Raw genomic sequence first — 19,175 nt, forward strand, 5'->3', positions numbered from 1 at the left:
AAATTTCAAGCATCTGTAAAAGTAGAGAAAGCAAAAACTAAGCTCTTGTATACTATTTGTTATTCTGACAACAACCAGCTCCTTCAAAGAAATGTCAGGTGCTCCCAGGGATGAGGAGTCCCCAGCATCTAATAAGAAAATGTGCCTCTGTAGTCTGTTTCTTCTGTAAAGATGCCCTGTTGCTGGCAGTGACTGGCGTGGAGAACTCCTTTCAGTGAATATTGACAGTGGAAAGAGCTGATGTAAATAACTATATTTTTCTCTTTGAAATGATCGCCAGTACTAAGAACTTGTAGGGCAGCCGCCTAACAGCTACAAATGTGTGGCTTGGCCCCTGGAGACCAGGTTCCCTTGGTTAGTCAGAGCTCTGCTCGCACAGTAGGAGAGCTTAAAAGGCCCCGGGTGGTTCCAGCGTGCAGCGGGGAGCCTGTTTAGGGCTCTCTGTTGGGGATTTCACGCCTGAGCGGAGCGCTGCCCTCCATCCTCACTGTTTACCTGTCACAGCACAGAACAGGCGCCCGCCAGCTGGTCGAGATGCTTGTCTGAGCAGATATAAGTTAAAATCCTGTTCTATTCTGCCACCAAAATCTTCTTTAAATTGCATCTATCGTGAATCAAGACTTTTTTCTAAGTGTGTGTAAATTTTAAATAATATGTGCCTAATACCCAGGGAGGTGTACCAAATACCAAAAGAGGGCATTGGACCCCCTGGAACTGGAGTTACAGATGGTTGTGAGCCACATGACATGTGTGTTGGGAATTGAACCCAGGTTCTCTGGAAAGAACAGCCCGTGTTTTTAAACCCTGAGCCATCCCTCCAGCCCCTTTTGGTTTTTTAAGTATTAGTTAGACAGTAGTAAATATTCTTATTTAGCGTGTATGCCAGAGACTTTTTGGATCAGCAATATGAAAACAAGTGGAGCCAGCGGTGGTGGCACAGCCTTTAATCCCAGCACTCGGGAGGCAGAGGCAGGCGGATCTCTGTGAGTTCAAGGCCAGCCTGGGCTACAGAGTTCGTTCCAGAAAAGGCACCAAAGCTACATAGAGAAACCCTGTCTTGAAAAACCAAAAGGAAAAAGGGAACTTTTTATTTTGCTATTCTGCTAATATAATAGATAATACTGCAAGATAAAAACAAAATTTCTGATGGTGTAAATGAGACCCCATAGACTCATGTTTGAATATTTGGTCTCCATTGTTGGAACCTTTTAGGAAGGATTAGGAGGTGTGGCCTTGTTGGAGGAGGTGTGTCTCTAGGGTGGGCTTTGAGGTTTCAAAAGCCCAGGCCATTCCCGGTCGGCTCTCTCTTCCTCTCTGCTTATGGTCAGATGTGAGCTCCCAGCTGCTGCTCCAGCGCCTGCCTCTGCCATGCTCCCTGCCGTGGCGGTCACGGCCTCACCCTCTGAAGCTGTAAGCCCCAGTAAACTTCTCTGTAAGTCGCCTTGGTCATGGTGCTTTGTCGTAGCAATGGAAACATAACTAAGAGCCTCTTACTTGTATTTCCCCAGTACCTGCGACAGTGGTGTGAGTTACATGTGTGCTACATTTTTTTTCCCCTGAATGACAAAAATGAACTCGTGAAATCTTAAATATATGTTAACTGAGGGGTTTAACAACAACAACAAAAACCAAAAACCAGAATTTTAGGCCTGATGGTGCACATCTTTAATCCAGGTACTCAGAGGCAGAGGAAGGCCAATCTGTGTAAGTTCTGGGCCAGCTCAGGGATACACAGTGAGACACCTCTTTAAAAAAAATCCAAAGGAGAGGCCATGCTGGACTATTTTGTTATTTTTATGTCCACACTTACCCTACTGTTTCAGCTCTTCATGGTTATGTGCTTGCTGGGTTTCATTTTATTTGCTGCAAGAGGACAGCGACGAGAAAAGCCCTCTCTCATGGCACGTCATCCTGCCAGGGGGCTGTATGCATGTTTCCGTGTCACGTGTTATTACGTGGCCATGTTACGTAGCCATATGCTCTTTCACCTTTCCAGTATGTTCTCCATTTCTTCTAAGAACCTGGGAGCAGGGCGGTAACTGAAGAGTAAGGTTTCAGTTTTAGATCACCTGGGGAGCAGCAGTGAGAGGTGCATTTGAATAAAGGGCTCACAGGAGGTCGGGAGCACGCTGTTTCTGTGTGAAGTCATCAGACACAGGGCCTGAAAACGGCTATGGCGTGGCTCAGCAGGTAAACAGGCCTGTGCACACCTGTGGACATGGCCTGGTCCCCTGGCTCAGCAGGTAAACAGGCCTGTGCACACCTGTGGAAATAGCTTGGTCCCCTGGCTCAGCAGGTAAACAGGCCTGTGCACACCTGTGGAAATAGCTTGGTCCCCTGGCTCAGCAGGTAAACAGGCCTGTGCACACCTGTGGACATGGCTTGGTCCCCTGGCTCAGCAGGTAAACAGGCCTGTGCACACCTGTGGACATGGCCTGGTCCCCTGGCTCAGCAGGTAAACAGGCCTGTGCACACCTGTGGACATGGCCTGGTCCCCTAAACCCACACAGGTGGCAGAAGTGAACCAGCTCCACCGAGTTGTACCTGGACCTCCTCCATATGTGCACCGTGGCGCACACACTCAACACACATCATAGGCACGCACTAAAAAATAAAAAAATTTGCTGGGCAGTGGTGGCGCATGCAGAGCCAGGCGGATCCCGGTGAGTTCGGGGCCAGCCTGGTCTACAGAGGGAGTTCCAGGACAGGCACCAAAGCTACACAGAGAAACCCTGTCTCAAAAAAACTAATAAATAAAAAAATAGAAATAAAAATGTAAAAAAATGAAGAAACCTGGAAATGGGGCTGGAGAGATGGCTCAGTGGTTAAGAGCACTGGCTGCTCTTCTGGAGGACCTGAGTTCAGTTCTTAATGCCCACATGGTGACTCACAGCTATCTGTAACTGCAGTTCCAAGGGATCTGATGCCCTCTTCTGCCCCCCCCCCCCGGGCACTGCACACACATGGGGCACAGACACACATGCAGGAGAAACACCATACATATAAAATAAATGAAAAGCAAAACCTGAAAACAAGAGTGAGCCTGAATAGTCATTGAACATTTAGGATGCTGATAAGCCTGGGAAAGTGAGCAATGGCCAGAGGAGAGCAGTCTGTGTGCGGAGCCATGAACTGGGGGTCGGGAATAGAACGACCTACCCCTGCCAGAACAGGAGTGTGTGCATGCATGTCACATGTGCCGAGTAGACCATCCGATACAGAAACTGGGCTTCAGGAAGAGGTCCAGACTGGAGCTGGAAGGTCTGAGTCAGCCTTGGTTGTCTTGGTGCTGTAAGGCAGAATAAAATCACCAAAGGAAGTGTTTGCAGAGAAAGCCCAGAGTGCTCAGGTCAGGAAGTCTGCCATGATACCAGGGAGGAGGGGCCCAGGTAGAGACCGTCATGGAGGGACCGCTCTGCTCAGCTGTGCCAGAGCCGGCTGGTAGGTGAAGGGAGGAGGGTCTGGCAGCGTGTGCCTTTGGGACACTTGGTCTTTGTAGAAGCCTGCAAGGAAACGTAGTTCTGTTGAGCTTTCTGTACCAGGGACTCTATCTGTCTATCTATCTGTCTGTCTATCTATCTATCCATCTATCCTCTCTTTCTCTCTCCCTATCATCCATCCATCCATCCATCCATCCATCCATCCATCCATCCATCCATCCATCTATACCTGGCTGGACTTGTAATAGCTCTATAGACCAGGCTAGACTCAAACTTACAGAGATTCCCCTGCCTCTGCCTCTCCAGTGTTGGGATCAAAGGCATGTACTACCACACCCAGCTTAACATTTTATATTATTAGTAGGTATTGGAGTCTCTAACACCAGTACGTGACAGAGCTGGGCTAATCTCCACATTAGCTGACTCTTAAACTGTGCTGCCTTTTTATAGCTAGACTTTTTATTAATTTTGAAAAACATTCTAAACTGTAGAGAAAATCCAGACTGATAAAATAATAGGTTTTAAGTTTTTTAAAGTTTCTCTCAGATGTTCAGGAAAGACTATAAGCTGCTTGTTCTGGGCACCTGTAATAAACGTGAAAAATTCAGAGATTTCTTCTCCGGCAAGAGAAAAGTAATAATATGTTAGGAGGTGATATGCTGTGTAAAAAGGAAGGGAAATGCAAGAACATTGGGAATGTTAGGCTGAGGAGAGGTGGGCGGGGATGTTTGTCTCGGGAGAGGTACTGAGGAAGACAGTGTGAGCACCTGGTACTGTGAATGCCTGTGTCCGTCTGGGCCTTGTTTTCACTTTTGTTCTATCTGCACATGTCCACAGACAGTGCTTATCTCACCCATTCTTGATAATGAAAATGATGCCATGTCATACTTGGTTTCATTCACAAAATGATTTTCTAGCATATATAAATCTAGGTCATTCATATTAATGGTTGTTTAATACTCTAAATATGCTACAATTTATATCCCCCTATTATAAGCAATATTTTGGTAAAGGTTTCTATAGGTCATTATATGTAAATGAAAGTACTTTTAAGTCTTTATATGTATGTAAGGTACTCATATTCCAGATTTATTAGATATTGCTAAAAACTTCAATTTCTTCTAGCAAAAACCTGTTCTTACAGTTTGGTGAGCTGGCACTCATATTCTGTAGATTATGGCATCCCTTGCTGCCAACCAAGAACAGGTCAAAAAGTGCTAGAGTATTAGGTAAAACCAGGGTCAGAGCGACTTACCTTGTTAGTTTCAATGGGTGGTGATATGGACCATGGACATCTGTGTCTATTTTAATAAATGTGATCTCATTTCCCTCGTGATTCTCATAATCCTGTTCTAATAATACTATTGCTATAACTATGTAAGAGGGGCTGGAATGCTTCCTGTTGAGATTGTTACTGTCTGCAGCTGATCTCAGAAGGGAAGTAAGCTTGTTACAGCTGGGCTGGGAGACTGTCAGCATCTAACCTTGACTAACACCTGCAGTATCTCACCACTGACCTTACCCTGTGAAACAGAACAGGTATTTAGAACTACCTCTTAGCAGGGCGATGGTGGTGCATGCCTTTCATCCCAGCACTCGGGAGGCAGAGGCAGGCGGATCTCTGTGAGTTCTAGGCCAGCCTGGGATACAGAGCAAGTTCTAGGACAGCCAGAGTTACACAGAAAAATTGTCTTGAAAAACCAAAAAATAAAATAAAAAAATAAAAGAACTACCTCTTTGACACATTAGATCGTAATTCTTATCGAGAACTAAAATTGGAAGGTAAATCCTGATGTCTTTCAGATTATCCAATCGAAACATTATCCACAAGCCAGTGGAATGGACTTTAATCGCTGTGGTGTTGCTGACATTGTAAGTACTTTCAGATTCTGTCTCTGTTGGGCAGTCACTGGTTTACACATTGCCTTGGAGGATGGCGTGGCTATATTTGAGATGCTGTAATTGTTTCTTTGTATCTCTACTATCTTAAGAAAACCTAGTCCTCATAAGTGTTGTTTATCTTTTGTTAGAGAACATCCTGTGTGCAAGGTTTATGCAACAGTCTCTTACATTTCATTGTTAATGTCTGTTCTCCTAAGACTGAGTGCCATTGTCTTATATCTGTGTTTTTACATATATTCCATTTTTTAACATAGTTTGTCTTTAATAGTAATGGAAAGTAATAACTTTTATTTTCTAAATGTGTATTTTAGAATCTAACAGATTTAAAGGAGCTAAGGTAAACACTTACTACACACGTATACATAAAACATTTAAAGCTCACTCACCTTTTAAGAAACCACTGGTGGTTTCTAGGCTATTTTTTCAAAAAGGTTAAAGGCATTTATTAGGTGGAGTGTTTTTCAGCATGAATTGGAAGACTCTTTGGAGATCATTCCTCACTGCATTACTGTTGCTTGCTGGGTCATTGAAGCCGATAGGCAATTGAAAACTTAGGGATGCTCACAGGTCACCTCAGGCGTCTCGGCCCTGCTCTCTCTGTGCTGTGGCTTTGGTCTGACATGTGCTTTCCCTGTCCCCAGGTGTGTGGGCAGGATTAGGTAGGCTTCAGTGAGCCAGAATCTGTGTCACCCAACCAGATACAACTCACATGATTCATTAAATCAGAACACAGAAAATAACTTTACTTGAATGCTCTGATATAAATTTTTAATCAACCCTAAGAACAAATCTTTTGTTATTTCTACTATTCAGTGTTCCAGTTGAATTGGCAGTTCATGAAAAATATCTTATTAATTTTTAAAAGGTTTTTCTACTTTATTAAATGTATAAATATTTTGGTCACTGACAGAGAAAATATCAATAACTGTGCTCACCCACAGTGTCATATGCCTGGTAATAAACGCTCATAGACAACTGTCTAACTATACTTTTGTAATTTATTATGCCAAGAGGGAAGCAGTGTTTGGATTGACATGTTAGAGACATGAACAGGAATCTCATAGTCTTGTTTCTACAACTGAAGACATACTAGGCCCTATACTTTTTGTATTAAACCACTGCCACATCTCCAAAATGTTCAGCAAGGAATAAAAAGAAGTATGAGAAACACAATAATAAAATATACTGTTAAAATTCATATAATTATTCCAACAAAGCTCTGGCCTGGAAAGCTGCGTCAGTCAGCAGAGTGCCCGCTGAGCAAGCAGAAGGACCTGAGTCTGGACCCCAGAACCCACAGAGAAGCCAGGTGTGGCGGCGTCTGTCCCTCCAACATGTGATGGGTGGGAGACAAGCAGACCCCAAAGTTCACTGATCAACCAGCTTACCTGAATCGACGAGCTCCAGGTTCAGTGAGAGACCCTGTCTCAAAAATTAAAGTGGAGAGCAATTAAGGAAGGCAGCCAAAATCAAGCTCTGACCTCTACACATATGTATGCACATGCTCACCAGCATGAACATGTACATACATCCAGACAAGAATATATACCATAATACACACACAGATATTTTAAAACCTAAAAAAACATTTTAAGGAAACTTTTGTTTTTAACAGAGGCACCATGTAACAAAACAGACACTGCTGTCTGGTTCTTTCTTGTACCCTTTGGAAAGGTGACATCACTGGATTCAGTTGTGCACTTCTGATGTGAATCAAGTTTCCCGTGTGCAGCTGAAGCCTGTAGCTGTAAGCACGACAAGCACGACTGTGTGTCCTTAGTCACTCTCCTTATGACCCCACAGCTTGGTCTAACCACCCCCAGCCATTGGTCCTCTTGGTATGTAGACAGCGTAGTCATTTCTAGAGCGAGTCCTTGGCTTCCTTTAAAATCATTGGTCGCTGTAGATCCCATGTCACAAGGAACTTGGTGGGTTTTGGTTTTGAAAGCTTGTGTTAGAACTGTGACTTTTGCCACAGGTTTCCTTGACAGTCCCCAGCAAGTCTGCTTGCTCTCTGCAGCTCAGGTTCAGGGGCCTCTCTTTATCCTTTATCACTAGCTCCCAAGACTTCCATCTCAGTACATGTTACTTTCTTTCTTATTTCTTTTTTCAGAAAGTCCCTTTTAGCTTTTCACATTTACCCCTAGGGAACCTGTTGATTAGCTATTAGTCCCTTTTGTTTACAACTCTGTCTTTTCTTTTGGTTTTTTGGGTTGTTTGTTTTGTTTTGTTTTTTGAGACAGGTTTCTCTGTGTGATTTTGGTGCCTGTCCTGGAACTCACTCTGTAGACCAGGCTGGCCTCAAACTCACAGAGATCCACCTGCCTCTGCCTCCCGAGTGCTGGGATTAAAGGTGTGCACCACCACCGCCAGGCTACAACTCTGTCTTTTTATCACTCTTTTAAAATAAATATTACTAAGCATGTTAGGAATAAAATTCAAATATGTGTCATGCTAAAACGAACCCCACTCACTTCTATAAGGTGTACTTATATTTGGTATTCCATCCCACCTTCTTCCCACATAGCTTAAAATATTTGCTAATGAAGATAGCATTGCCCCTGAGGATAGGGTCGATACGGGGGTCAGTATTGTACAAAGCCCTACCATGGTAAGGGTAGAGAACACAGACATCCAAAGGCATCCCCCAACCAGAGAAAAGGGGAACCACACGCATATTTGTGGACAGTGACCTTTCCTTCCATCTTTTTAGCTTGTTGCCACTAAACTGAGTATCGTCATACAAGTCCCACTCACTCTTCAGAAACTCTCACGGCTGTTTTCAGACTTCCAGGGCAAGGGACTTAGAACTTGTGGGCATTTCTGAAATGCATAGTCAAAACCAAACATAATTCCTTGGAGCAGTTATACTTACTGAAAGAGGATATATATATATATATATATTACCATATATATATATAGTAGTTTGTCAGATTGCAGAGGGCTCAGCCCATAGCCTGACTTTGGTCCCCGGATCCCACAACTTGTCAAGAGAGAACAGATACCTGAGGGTTCTCCTCTGGCCTCCACACACATGTGGCATGTGTACACATACACACAAAATAAATACATAAATATTTTAAAAGCTACTATGTCTACTTATCTTGTATAGTAAGACATTTATGATTTTGTGTAATAGTCTAGCAGTATACTATAATTCCTTGAATATTAAAGTTTTATTACTGTTATTCATTGACTACATGAGAGCCGCTCTTAGAATTGTGAGCTTTTGTGGTGCTCTTGCTGGTGCCAAGGGGTGCTCTTTTGACAAACATGCTAGCCCAGAGCAACAGAAAATGCCAGGTCTTAAATTTTCATACCCTTGTTCAAAAAGTAAGATAAACCATCTTTCCCTGGGGATTTCCTTTGAACTTTTACAGACCTATTACCACTGAGAAAAAATTGGGGCCATAATATGTAATATATCAATCTATGTGTTTGGTTTTTATATCAGTATAGTCTCAGGAAGAAATTCGCTCTGACAGAATTGGACAGTTGCTGAGATGTGTGTGCATCATGGCTCACTTGCACTTAATTTAGAATTCTTACTAATTTTATGGGACTTAAATAGCTATTGTGACTGAAACATTCATTGATTTTATATGTTCAGCTTGTTGCTAAGAGCACACAGAGCCCCTTAAAGCAGGTTAAGAATGTGCGTTCGTCTCACACAAATGAGTTTCCATCTTGTAGTCTTTGCAGTTTTTCCTAATATGTGCTAAAGATTTTCAAGAACTCCAATGCTGATAATTGACATTTTTTCTAAGAACTGATTGCAAATGCAGCCCTTAGTAATGATTCTAGTTGAACCTATCCAGACTTGATTCTCCCATTAGATTCTGTCCTGGAAAGGTCTGTCCATTGGAACAATACAGCTTGAATTGGATTTTCCCAAATATATGTGCCCGAATAAGATACCAGTCTTTGATATATGGATTTTAACAAAAATATGTATAAATTAGCTTTTCTGCATTTTAGAACCTGTATATTCTATTAGATAAAAACCTGCTAATGTATTTATATAGTTTTGTTTATCAAATTAGGAAACACAATTTGCATCCAAGTGCACCTTCTAGCACACAACTCCCTCACACTTCTTTTCCTTTCTTCGGAGCCTGTCTTACCAGCGCAGAGGCGTGACAGTCATCGGCCACCTCCCCCCCTGTCCCCACTCCTCTGCTCTTCCTTTGCCTTTGGTTTTCTTGGATTGGACCATTGTCATTAAGTTCTAATTTATAACACAAAATAGGACTGAGCCGATGCTGGTGAGAAATCTAGGAGAAGGTACTGACCACAGCTGGCAGCCAAAGAAGAGGCCTCCACAGCAGCTTAACTGGGCTGAGTCCCATGTGCCGGGAGTGAGGATAGAGTTTCCGTAACGGAAAGTGTGCCAGGTTCCTTGAAACTCTGGCTGTCCAGTGGAGGAGATGAACACTCACGCTGTAGAGCGTGGCCGCTGCCCATCGTAACATAGACGCAGGCTGTTCCATCTTCGATGCCCTTGGTGTTCTCTAATGGAAAGCTTTCAAGGCCGTCTCCAAAAGTGTCTGCTTTCATTTTATTTATCTGAACTGGCTGTTTCCAGTGAACTGTAGCCTGTTTGTAGTCAGAGACCATTCAGTAGTTTATTCCCTCTAAAAGCTCTGAGTATTCCCATCGTTCAGGGAGCAGCATGTAAGTCCTGGGAAATGGTATTTTAAACAAGCTCGACTTGACCATGATCTCTAAACAAAAGCCATCAGGACACAGCAGTCACTTTAAGGAGTCATCAGAGATGGGTACTCCGGAGAGCCACTTCCCTGGAGCTACTGGGCACGAATGGAAAGATGTGACTAAAGCTTTTTACCCTCACCCAACTGTCTTTTAAAGCTTACCCATCGCTGAGTTTCCTCATAAAAATCTGTGAGCACACCTTGAAAAACAAAGAGATGGGTCATTAAAAATGTGTGGGTTCTTAGAAGTAGTCCTGAATCCCAGATCTCCCTCACCATTCCAAATCAAGTTTGGTGTTCGAGACCATATTAGAAGACTGTTAGAAATATTTTTCTTATATTTTATAATTATGGAATTTAGTAATTGATTTTTCTTGAGATAAAATTCATACATGAAATTTCCATTGTAATCTATATATAGTTCTGTATTTTAGTATATTTGCTATATTATACAATGGCCAGTGCTATCTAATAACAGAACAGTTTTGTCACTCCAAAAAGAAACCTCATATGAGTTCAGCCTTGATTTCTCCTCTGTCAACCACTTATCTATTCCTGTGAAATAACCACGTATCCATTTACCTATTCTGAGTATTTCAAGTCAGTGAAGTCATATGTGACATGGCTATGTCTGGTTTCTTTCATGGAACGTGTCTTTAAAAGTTTTGTCCATGTAATAGTATATCACTACTGTTACATGTGTGACAAGTACTGTTCCGTGATGTGGATACACTACCCTCATCTGCTGAGTTATCCAGTATTTCAGTTCTTTCTGCCCTGGGGCTAGTTTGTACAGTGGTACCATACATCCATGTGCATGTTCTTGTATGAGCATGTTTTCAGTTTGTTAGGTGTAGACACTGCAGTTGAATTGCTAGCTTATGTTTAACCTTTTGAGAAACTGCCAAACTTTACTGCAGCAGCTGAACCATCCCAGACACTGGCAGTGCGTAGGCCCTCCAGAGACTGTCTGCGGGAGTTCCCATCCTCACAGCCACAGGCAGTGTAGGTGCTCATATGTGCAGGGCCCCACGGCCTGGTGTGCTACGTGCTTGTCCCCAGCTGATGGCACTGTTTGGGGAAGTAAGGAAGCCCTAGGGGTAGTAGCTAACTGAAAGTAGATCATCAAGGGCAGAGAGATCTTAGGGTTGTCTGGTTCCTAGCCCCCTCTGTCTCCTGCTTCCCAGCCACCCGAACTCTACTGCTCTGCCAGGTCCTCCCAGTCATAGTGGGACACACTCAAAAGCTACGAGGAAAAAAGGCAATTCCTCCGTTTAATTGTCCTGTCAGGTATTTCTGTCACAGCTGTGTAGGAGTAAATAACACAGAACACTGACGCCGAGAAGTGGGATTGTTGTTGTCCCTTACACTGAACTGGTTTGCAGAAGCAGTTTGGAAAAGATTTGAGAAGCAGGTTAGAGGAGCTGCTAGAATGATGTTAGCAAAGCTTAATAAGCAATCGTGGTGTCATTCAGAAGACCAGAATGCCCACAGGAGTGTGGACGGTAGAGGCCAGACTCACAGTGTTTCAGAAGGGAATTGGACTGGAGGCCATGCACACTATGACCTTGCAAAGATTTGTCTGGGGCTAAACTGAAAAATAACGGACTAATGTAGAGGGGATTTTTTTTTTTTTAAGACAGCATGACCTTCAGGATATGGCATAGTTGTTGATGACTGTTTCCAGCCAAGCTTAACAGTAAGAATTGGGAGCAAGAAGCTTGGGAACATAGAATTTCAAAAAACAGTTTAGGAGTGAGGTGGATGTTTTTAAAGAGATTGCCTCCATTAAAAAGAGGCCAGGCACTCAGTCAGGACAGAGGATGCCTGTGGGGCGTCTCGGGAATTCAGCAAACCCTACCCACTGGCAGGTGCCAGGGTCTAAGCCTCTCTTGGGAAGAGCCACCAGGTGCCATCACTGTGCCGTCACCTAGGGACGTGCCCCCAAGTCCGCCCATGCTGCCACTGAGGCTGCAGCGTCCCTCATGCGGAGGAACCTGGCTACTGCTAGAGCTCACCTAGACCTTCTGCTGGTGCCACAGCATTCAGATGCAAGCATATTGGGACTTGGGACATTCCCATTGAGTTTTCAAAGGAAGACACAGGAAGCCAAGCAAGTGTAACCTGCCAAAGTTCTCTGCATGAGAGTAGTACGTGAAGCTGTGGAGACCCCAGGGTGCTTCGGCTGCCGAGGTTGTGGGACTGTCCCTGTGGTCTTGCTCCTGGGTCCCCTTGGCCGGCCGGCCAATGACACGCCCTAGTGTAAAATCAGGCAACATGTATTGGAGAATAACACGAGACACTGTCGGGCAAGCGCGGGCAGTAACCGAAGGGCCCGTTGCTTGGGAGACTTCCTACTATTTCCTAACATCTCTGGAACAGGCAGCTTTCCTAGGGTGGTTCCTGTGCAGGTGATTGATAAGTCTGCCTGGGTCAACTCATACCTTTGTTCTTCACCAGAAATCCCCCTTAAGTAGTAACCTCAGGCTTTTGGGGGTACCTTAGATGTCATGTCTGCCTAGGAGCAGAGGTAGAATTCAGATGCCATTATTTTAAGCAAAAACTGGTATCAGAGCAGATTAAAAAGAATTAGAGAAAGAAATAATGGATCTATAAAAATAGCTTTATTTTACCGGGAGAAAATAGCCGCAGCAAAGCCTTGCTCCCCGACTCTGCCTTTTGTCTGCTCTGTAGCTTCCATTTGGTATTGACAACTTTAAGAAGGGCCAATGCTTCCCTCTCCCTGTACCCGTCATTGTTTCTCACTTACAAAATTAGTGTGTTCCAACACATGGGAGGTGGGACTTAAAACTGATTTTGCACAGAGAGTCCATGCTCGGTGACTTTTGACCCTGCTCTCCCATAACAGCATCCAGCCAGGAAAACTTTGGGCAGCTGTTGTGGGCTACACCCAACAAGGCATTGGGGGGCACTGGCCAGGCCTGTTGGAGCTCACAGCACCCCATCACATGCCCCAGATGCTGGACACAGAGCTACAGGATGCCATGTTTGCCCTGCTGGAACAAATGGCTTTTAGTCTCGTTTGGAACCCCTTCCTCCTCTCTGAATACCGTTCCACTTGTGGAGTGAGAATTCTGCCTGTGCTGTTGGATGTGGGATATATGTAACATTTTTTATTCTGGGGCTGGGGGGCTCACAATTTAAGAGTATGCTTTTAATCAGAAGATACTCTAAACTGGGACTTTTGAACAGTGTCGGAATTGTTGAGACTTGAGGACTCGTGGAGGAAGGCCAAAGGCGTTTTGCATTATGAAGTGGCCCTGAGCCTTTGGGATCCGGAAACTGAATGTTTCTGTTTGAATGTGCAGTATCCCCACAGGCTCACTTGGTGTGTACTGGGTCTCTAGCTGCTGTTGCTCTTTTGGAAACTTTAGGAAGTGGAACCTCGCCAGAGGAAGAGGACATGGGAGTGTATTCTTTGGCATATCTTGTCCTCTGGTGTGTGTGTCTGACTTTCTGCACCTCTGTTTGTTGGGATAACCATACGGGAAAGGTACTGTGTTCGCCCTTGTGCGACGGACTGGGACTGTGAGCACAGCCAACAGCTCCTCCTTCAGGATCCCATCAGGTGTTTTGGACAGTTGTGCAGAATAACAATGTCTCCAAAGCCGAAATACCCTGCTGTAGTTCATATTAGACTTGCATAGCTTGTAATGGCAATGTCTTATCTTCTAGGAATACCCATGAGAAAAAAAAAAAAAAAGGAATAGTGTTCAACTCAAGGCCATGTAAATAATTTGTAGACAACTGTAAATAGTTATCTTTCCTTTGTTTTCCTTAGAATATGTAAAATTCTTTTTGTCCTGCTTAATTTGTTTGCCGATGCAAATTCTAGGTTTGTTTCTCCTGCTGTGTTTATTATTGCTTTCAACATTGTGAAGTTTAACTATTTTCCTATTTACTGAGAACTGAACAAAAGAGATTCTTTCTGTGCCTTCCATATTAATTGCTGAAAGTTTATACAAGAAATACATATTTTAAGTAGTTATGTAGGTATGCATATACACACACACACACACAGAGAGAGAGAGAGAGAGAGAGAGAGAGAGAGAGAGAGAGAGAGAGAGAGAGAGAGAGAGAGAGAGATGGAGATTGATAGGGCCTTAATTAACTCTAGCTCAGGTTAGCCTGGGCCATTTGTGTCCTCCCCCAGCCCTCAGGCTGGCTTTGAACTTATAGCAGCCCTCCTTCCTCCTCCCCCCAAAGTACTGGGTTACCAGCATGAGCCTGGTGTGAGTGTGCGCGCACACACACACACACACACACACACACACACACACACACACACCTTAACCCTAACTGTTCTGGCTAAGAAGGTACTTCAGTTAAAAACTAGAAGTACCACAAATTGGTCCTGATGAGTTATAAAATGTTTTTTAAAAGGGCACAAACTTGGTAGGTAGGGAAGTAGGGAGGTGGATCTGGGAAGAGTTGGTGGGAGGAGGGTGTCAGTTAACTTTTCTGTTGATGTGATAAAACACCATGACCAGAGCAGCTTATAAAAGGAAGGGTATTGGGCTTCCAGTTTCAGAGAGTTGGAGTCCATCATGGCAGCCGCAGCAGACATGAGGGACGGCAGAGTAAACCGGGAATGGTGTGTGACTTTGACCTCAAAGCCACATCCTCCAAGAAGGCCATGCTCTCTAAACAACCCAGATACCACCGTGTGTGTGTGTGTGTGTGTGTGTGTGTGTGTGTGTGTGTGTGTGAGAGAGAGAGAGAGAGAGAGAGAGAGAGAGAGAGAGAGAGAGAGAGAGAGAGAGAGAGAGAATGCACGCTCACACCAGGTATGGTGGTTCATGCTGGTAACCCAGTACTTTGGGAGGATGAGGAAGAAGGGCTGCTGTAAGTTCAAAGCCTGCCTGGGGGGAAGACATAGATGGCCAGGGCTAGCCTGAGCTAGAGTTAATTGAGCCCCTATCTCACAAAAAGCAAAATCAGTCTCTTTGTCTGTCTGTCTGTCTGTCTGTCTCTCTCTCTCTCTCCAGTTTTATACACATATTTTTATCTTACTCATTCCTTTCCCCCAAATCTTCCCACCTTCCCTGCCTACCAACTTTGTGGGTTTTTTTAATTTTTTTTTAAATTTTTATTAGTTTGTTTGTTTTGGGGGGTGTTTGAGACAGGGTTTCTCTGTGTAGTTTTGGTGAAGTTTCCTGGATTTCACTCTGTAGACCAGGCTGGCCTCGAACTCACAGAGATCCACCAGGCTCTGCCTCCTGAGTGCTGGGATTAAAGGCGTGTGCCACCACTGCCTGACATGTTATTTTTTAAAAAACATTTTATAACTCATCAGAACCAATTTGTGGCCCTTACATTTGTAACTGAAGTACCTTCCTCTTAGCCAGCAGAGAGGCCTGTAGACATTCACTTAGGGGCATGCTCATGTCACAGGGTGTGCATGGAAGACAGGGACAGCTTCTGGAGTCACTGTGCCGCTTACTCCAGACTAGCTGACCTGCAGGCTCGGGGGCAGGCAGTTCCCGTGGGCTGGGTTACAGATGCGCACTACTGCACCCAACTTCTTAACGTGGGTTCTGGGGCTCTGACTCAGGACAGCAGGCTTGCACATAAGCACTCAGCTATTTCCTTGACCCCAAAATTCAGATACTCTCTTAAAAAATAAATAAATAACACTTTTTAAAATTTCTAATCCAAGTCTACTTTCTACGAAGATTTTTTTCCTTAGAATTTCCTACATCTTTAGCAATTTTGTAACTTAGTCTTTTATTCATCCATAACTTGCTAGAGTTCCCAAACCTACTGCCTTAATCCATGATAAAATTACCAGTGGATGAGGCCCCTGTGTTCTGTGTCTGGCACCACAAAAAAAAACAAAACAAGATTCCTCAGCAAAACAAAGCTAAGAATATGGGTTCTCCAGATTCCCTTTCCAGGCACCAGCAGTTTTGAGGGTGGGGTAGTTAATAGCTGTTGCCCTTACCAATCACGGCCTCAGCTTCAGCAGCCAGCCCCTGTTTCCTAATACTGTCTGCATATCTGACCAGGCTCCCCGCGCTTGCTGGTAGTGTTACCCAGCCCTGGGGTTTGCCACTAGAGAGGAGAGCATGGTAATCACTGTGTGGGTGCCCTGCTGATTCCACTCAGTCACACGGCATTGAAAAGGGGAGAGTGTTGCCCGGGAGCAGGAGTTCTGAAGAAAAGCTGTCTCGTCTCGTCCACAGCTGCTTCCTAGACCTGCCACAAACAGGATTTATACATAAAGTTTTAAAGTTACTTACCCAGCCCCCTAAACAAACATACGTACAATATATCACTCCACAGTGATTTACAAAGGACTTGTTTCTTTTGAATTAGAAATATCGGTGGAAAGCATCCCTGCTTCCTTATTAATAGGTAATCCTAAACCCTTAAATGCAAACATCATCAGGGCGTGAGCCATCTGTTAGAAGAAAAACATTTTATTTTATTTGGCTGCCATGGTCTTCTATAATCAAAGTTTTTATCTTCGTTTTCCAGTTAATAGCTCTGGAGTGGAAAGCCCATGATGGCATGACCCTCTGTGGTGTGCTTTCTTATCTGCCCTCTCTGATCTCTCGGAACACTATCACGTAACTAGCCTTACGTACCTGTTAGTTTCTTTAGTTTGGTGATTTTATCTTTTACCTAAGGTAAATTTTTGTGTGCATTTTGGTTTTTGAGATAATCCCCCTCTGTGGCCCAGGCTGCCATGCTGACCACAACAGACAGCAGTCCTCTGCCTCAGTCTCCCAGGCACTGGATTATACGAGTGCACCACTACATCCAGCTTACCTAAGATAGAATTAATAGGACTTTAATTTATGTCATTAGCTTTTAGTAAGCCTTATTTCATTAAACGTCAGTTCCGATGCCCAGGAGACAAGGCTTGTGCGAGAGCCTCCTGCAGCCCTGAACTCAGCCTCGTCACGGGGTGTCGTTTCCTTCTCTGGAAGTGTGAGGAGGGGGACTGAATTTGGGGTTTTGCTGAACCGACACTTGTTTGTAATGAGGTGTAGGAGTCTCACCAGCTGCAGGTGCATACCCCGGCAGCTAAACCTGGGAGAGGGAGGGTTAGGGACGGACAGAGTCCTGTGAGTTGTGGAGGTGTTCACCACAGTAAAGCCATACTTGAAAAGATGGCCGACATGTCCAGGAGACTGGAAATGTCACCAAAGGCATGTTTACCTTCCCCTTTCACCCTCTCTTCTTTCCCATTCTCTCCCCCACGTTTCTCTCTTTGACTTGAATTCACTGTTACTTGGTAAAGGTTTACTCATCCTCTTCATTTCAAAAATGAAGAACTGGGGCTGGTAGAGTCGCATGTTGGCCTTGGCTGCACAAAGCTGGCTTTGGGTTTAGTGCACACACACACACACACACACACACACACACACACACACACACACACACACAAATTGAAACTGTGATAAACTGTATTTCTGCTTCCACTATTTTATTATTTCTTTAGTGGTTCCAATTCTTTCTCCTTCCACTCCAGACCGGTGATTTGCCCTAAGGAAAATTAAGGCAGCAATCTGAAGTTTGAAGTTTGGCTTATGCATCTGTTAGTATTTAAACCTTGTGACTTTTCTCTCATATTTATGGTTTTTACCTTCCATGCCCTTCTGTTTTCCATGGCCTACAAATCAATCTTCAGGACATAATCATGTAGTCCACCTCTCCCCCAAAAAATGTATAGATATAAACATAAGTCTCTATAAAAATAAGAGACTTTCTACTTATCTAAATATTGTGTTTGGACAATGGTACTAAATCAGGGAAAGTGTCTACAGTCAGTGCAGTGGATTTGAAACTGTGTTCTTACAAAAACAACCTCCACACCGTGGAGTTGCTGTGTGGGTTGCTACTGTCTCATCTCCTGGTGCCGCCCACTGACTGTAGCTCAGGCAATGTCCTTGAGAAAATCAGATGAATGAATAGAACTCCTGCAAGTTGTTAGACCTCCACAAGCATGGCTTGGCACAAATATGCCCCACACCCCAACAAAAATGCCCTAATAAATTATAATTTAAAAAAATAACTAAAGATACATCCACACACATCTAGGTTTATTATTAACTATGCCATAAATGGCTAAGCAGTGACAGTCGGGCAGCAGGCAGCGGGCAGCCTGCAGGAGTCAGTTCTCTCCTTACACCATGTGGGTTCCAGGGATTGAACTCAGGTCATCAGGCTTAGCAGCAAGCGCCCTCATGACACTGAGCCAGCTCACCAGCCCTGGGTTTTGGTTTTGGTTTTGTTGTTCTTATGATTACAGAATAAGTGAACACAGAGATCTCGAGAGCTGTGTTTTTATGCAGCCCAGGGTAGCCTCAGTCTTAAGAGTCTGCTGCCTTGGTCTCCCAATTGTTGGGGTTGTAGATGTGCCCCCACCACACCTAGCCTTAATAAATTCTTTAATTCAGTGGCCGATCCAATCGGTAAAACACTGGAAGAACCGTCCAGCCCAGCTGTGGTGGCAGAAACAGGGTGACCGGCACAGAGGTCCTGATGGAAATGTTCGCCTTAGCACAGAGGCTCCCTTTAATAGTTTTGTGAAGTCCATTTTATTCAGTACTCTTGCAAATTTAAATGAAGCTATAAAAAGAAAAATTATTATTCCTAAATGTAGAATGCTTGCCAATTTTTCCTTTGTTAACTTTCAAATCTGTTTATTTTGTGTATTATAGAGACTTAAAACTTTAGTTAACAGTAAAATCTTGCTGTTCTTGGAGCTGAAATATAAATATCCCATTCTGTTCCTCTTTATATATGTTCACAGAATGCTAGAGCATATAAGAAGAGGCAAAGGGAGGAACAAGGCTAGAATCCTTTATTTTTCCCCCTTCTGCTGGTATCGTACCACCGTCCATCTTAAATACAAGTTTGGGAGTCGGCTGCTGCCATTTTGGAATAATTAGTGTGTTCTGTGCCATAAAAGATCAGGTACATATTGCTTCATACTGGAAATGCACACACATACATAATAAATACATTTATACTAAAATGCAGAGTAGGAGAGATTTAATAGTAACAGTTTTAGAAAGAGGCTTAGGTTAGTTTTGTTAACTTAGTTAAGGGCATGGGGGAGGAATCGTTAAAAATTAATTATTTGGAC

At 43.8% G+C, this 19,175-nt stretch overlaps 1 protein-coding gene across 7 annotated transcripts in view; it reads left to right on the plus strand.

The window, feature by feature from the left end:
- Rpap2 (RNA polymerase II associated protein 2) overlaps positions 1–19,175 on the plus strand; it is a 75,141-nt gene that overhangs the window by 36,103 nt on the left and 19,863 nt on the right. For 6 of the 7 annotated variants that reach the window (XM_042257802.2, XM_006985824.4, XM_042257799.2 and 3 more), the window contains one exon: positions 5,244–5,312. The exons of the other annotated variant lie outside the window; for it this stretch is intronic. In XM_042257802.2, the coding sequence (XP_042113736.2) occupies positions 5,244–5,312 (69 nt within the window). The remainder of the gene's footprint in view (positions 1–5,243; positions 5,313–19,175) is intronic. 7 annotated transcript variants of the gene reach the window in all.

The sequence above is a fragment of the Peromyscus maniculatus genome, chromosome 10 (genome assembly GCF_049852395.1).
Source record: "Peromyscus maniculatus bairdii isolate BWxNUB_F1_BW_parent chromosome 10, HU_Pman_BW_mat_3.1, whole genome shotgun sequence".
Classification (NCBI taxonomy): domain Eukaryota; kingdom Metazoa; phylum Chordata; class Mammalia; order Rodentia; family Cricetidae; genus Peromyscus; species Peromyscus maniculatus.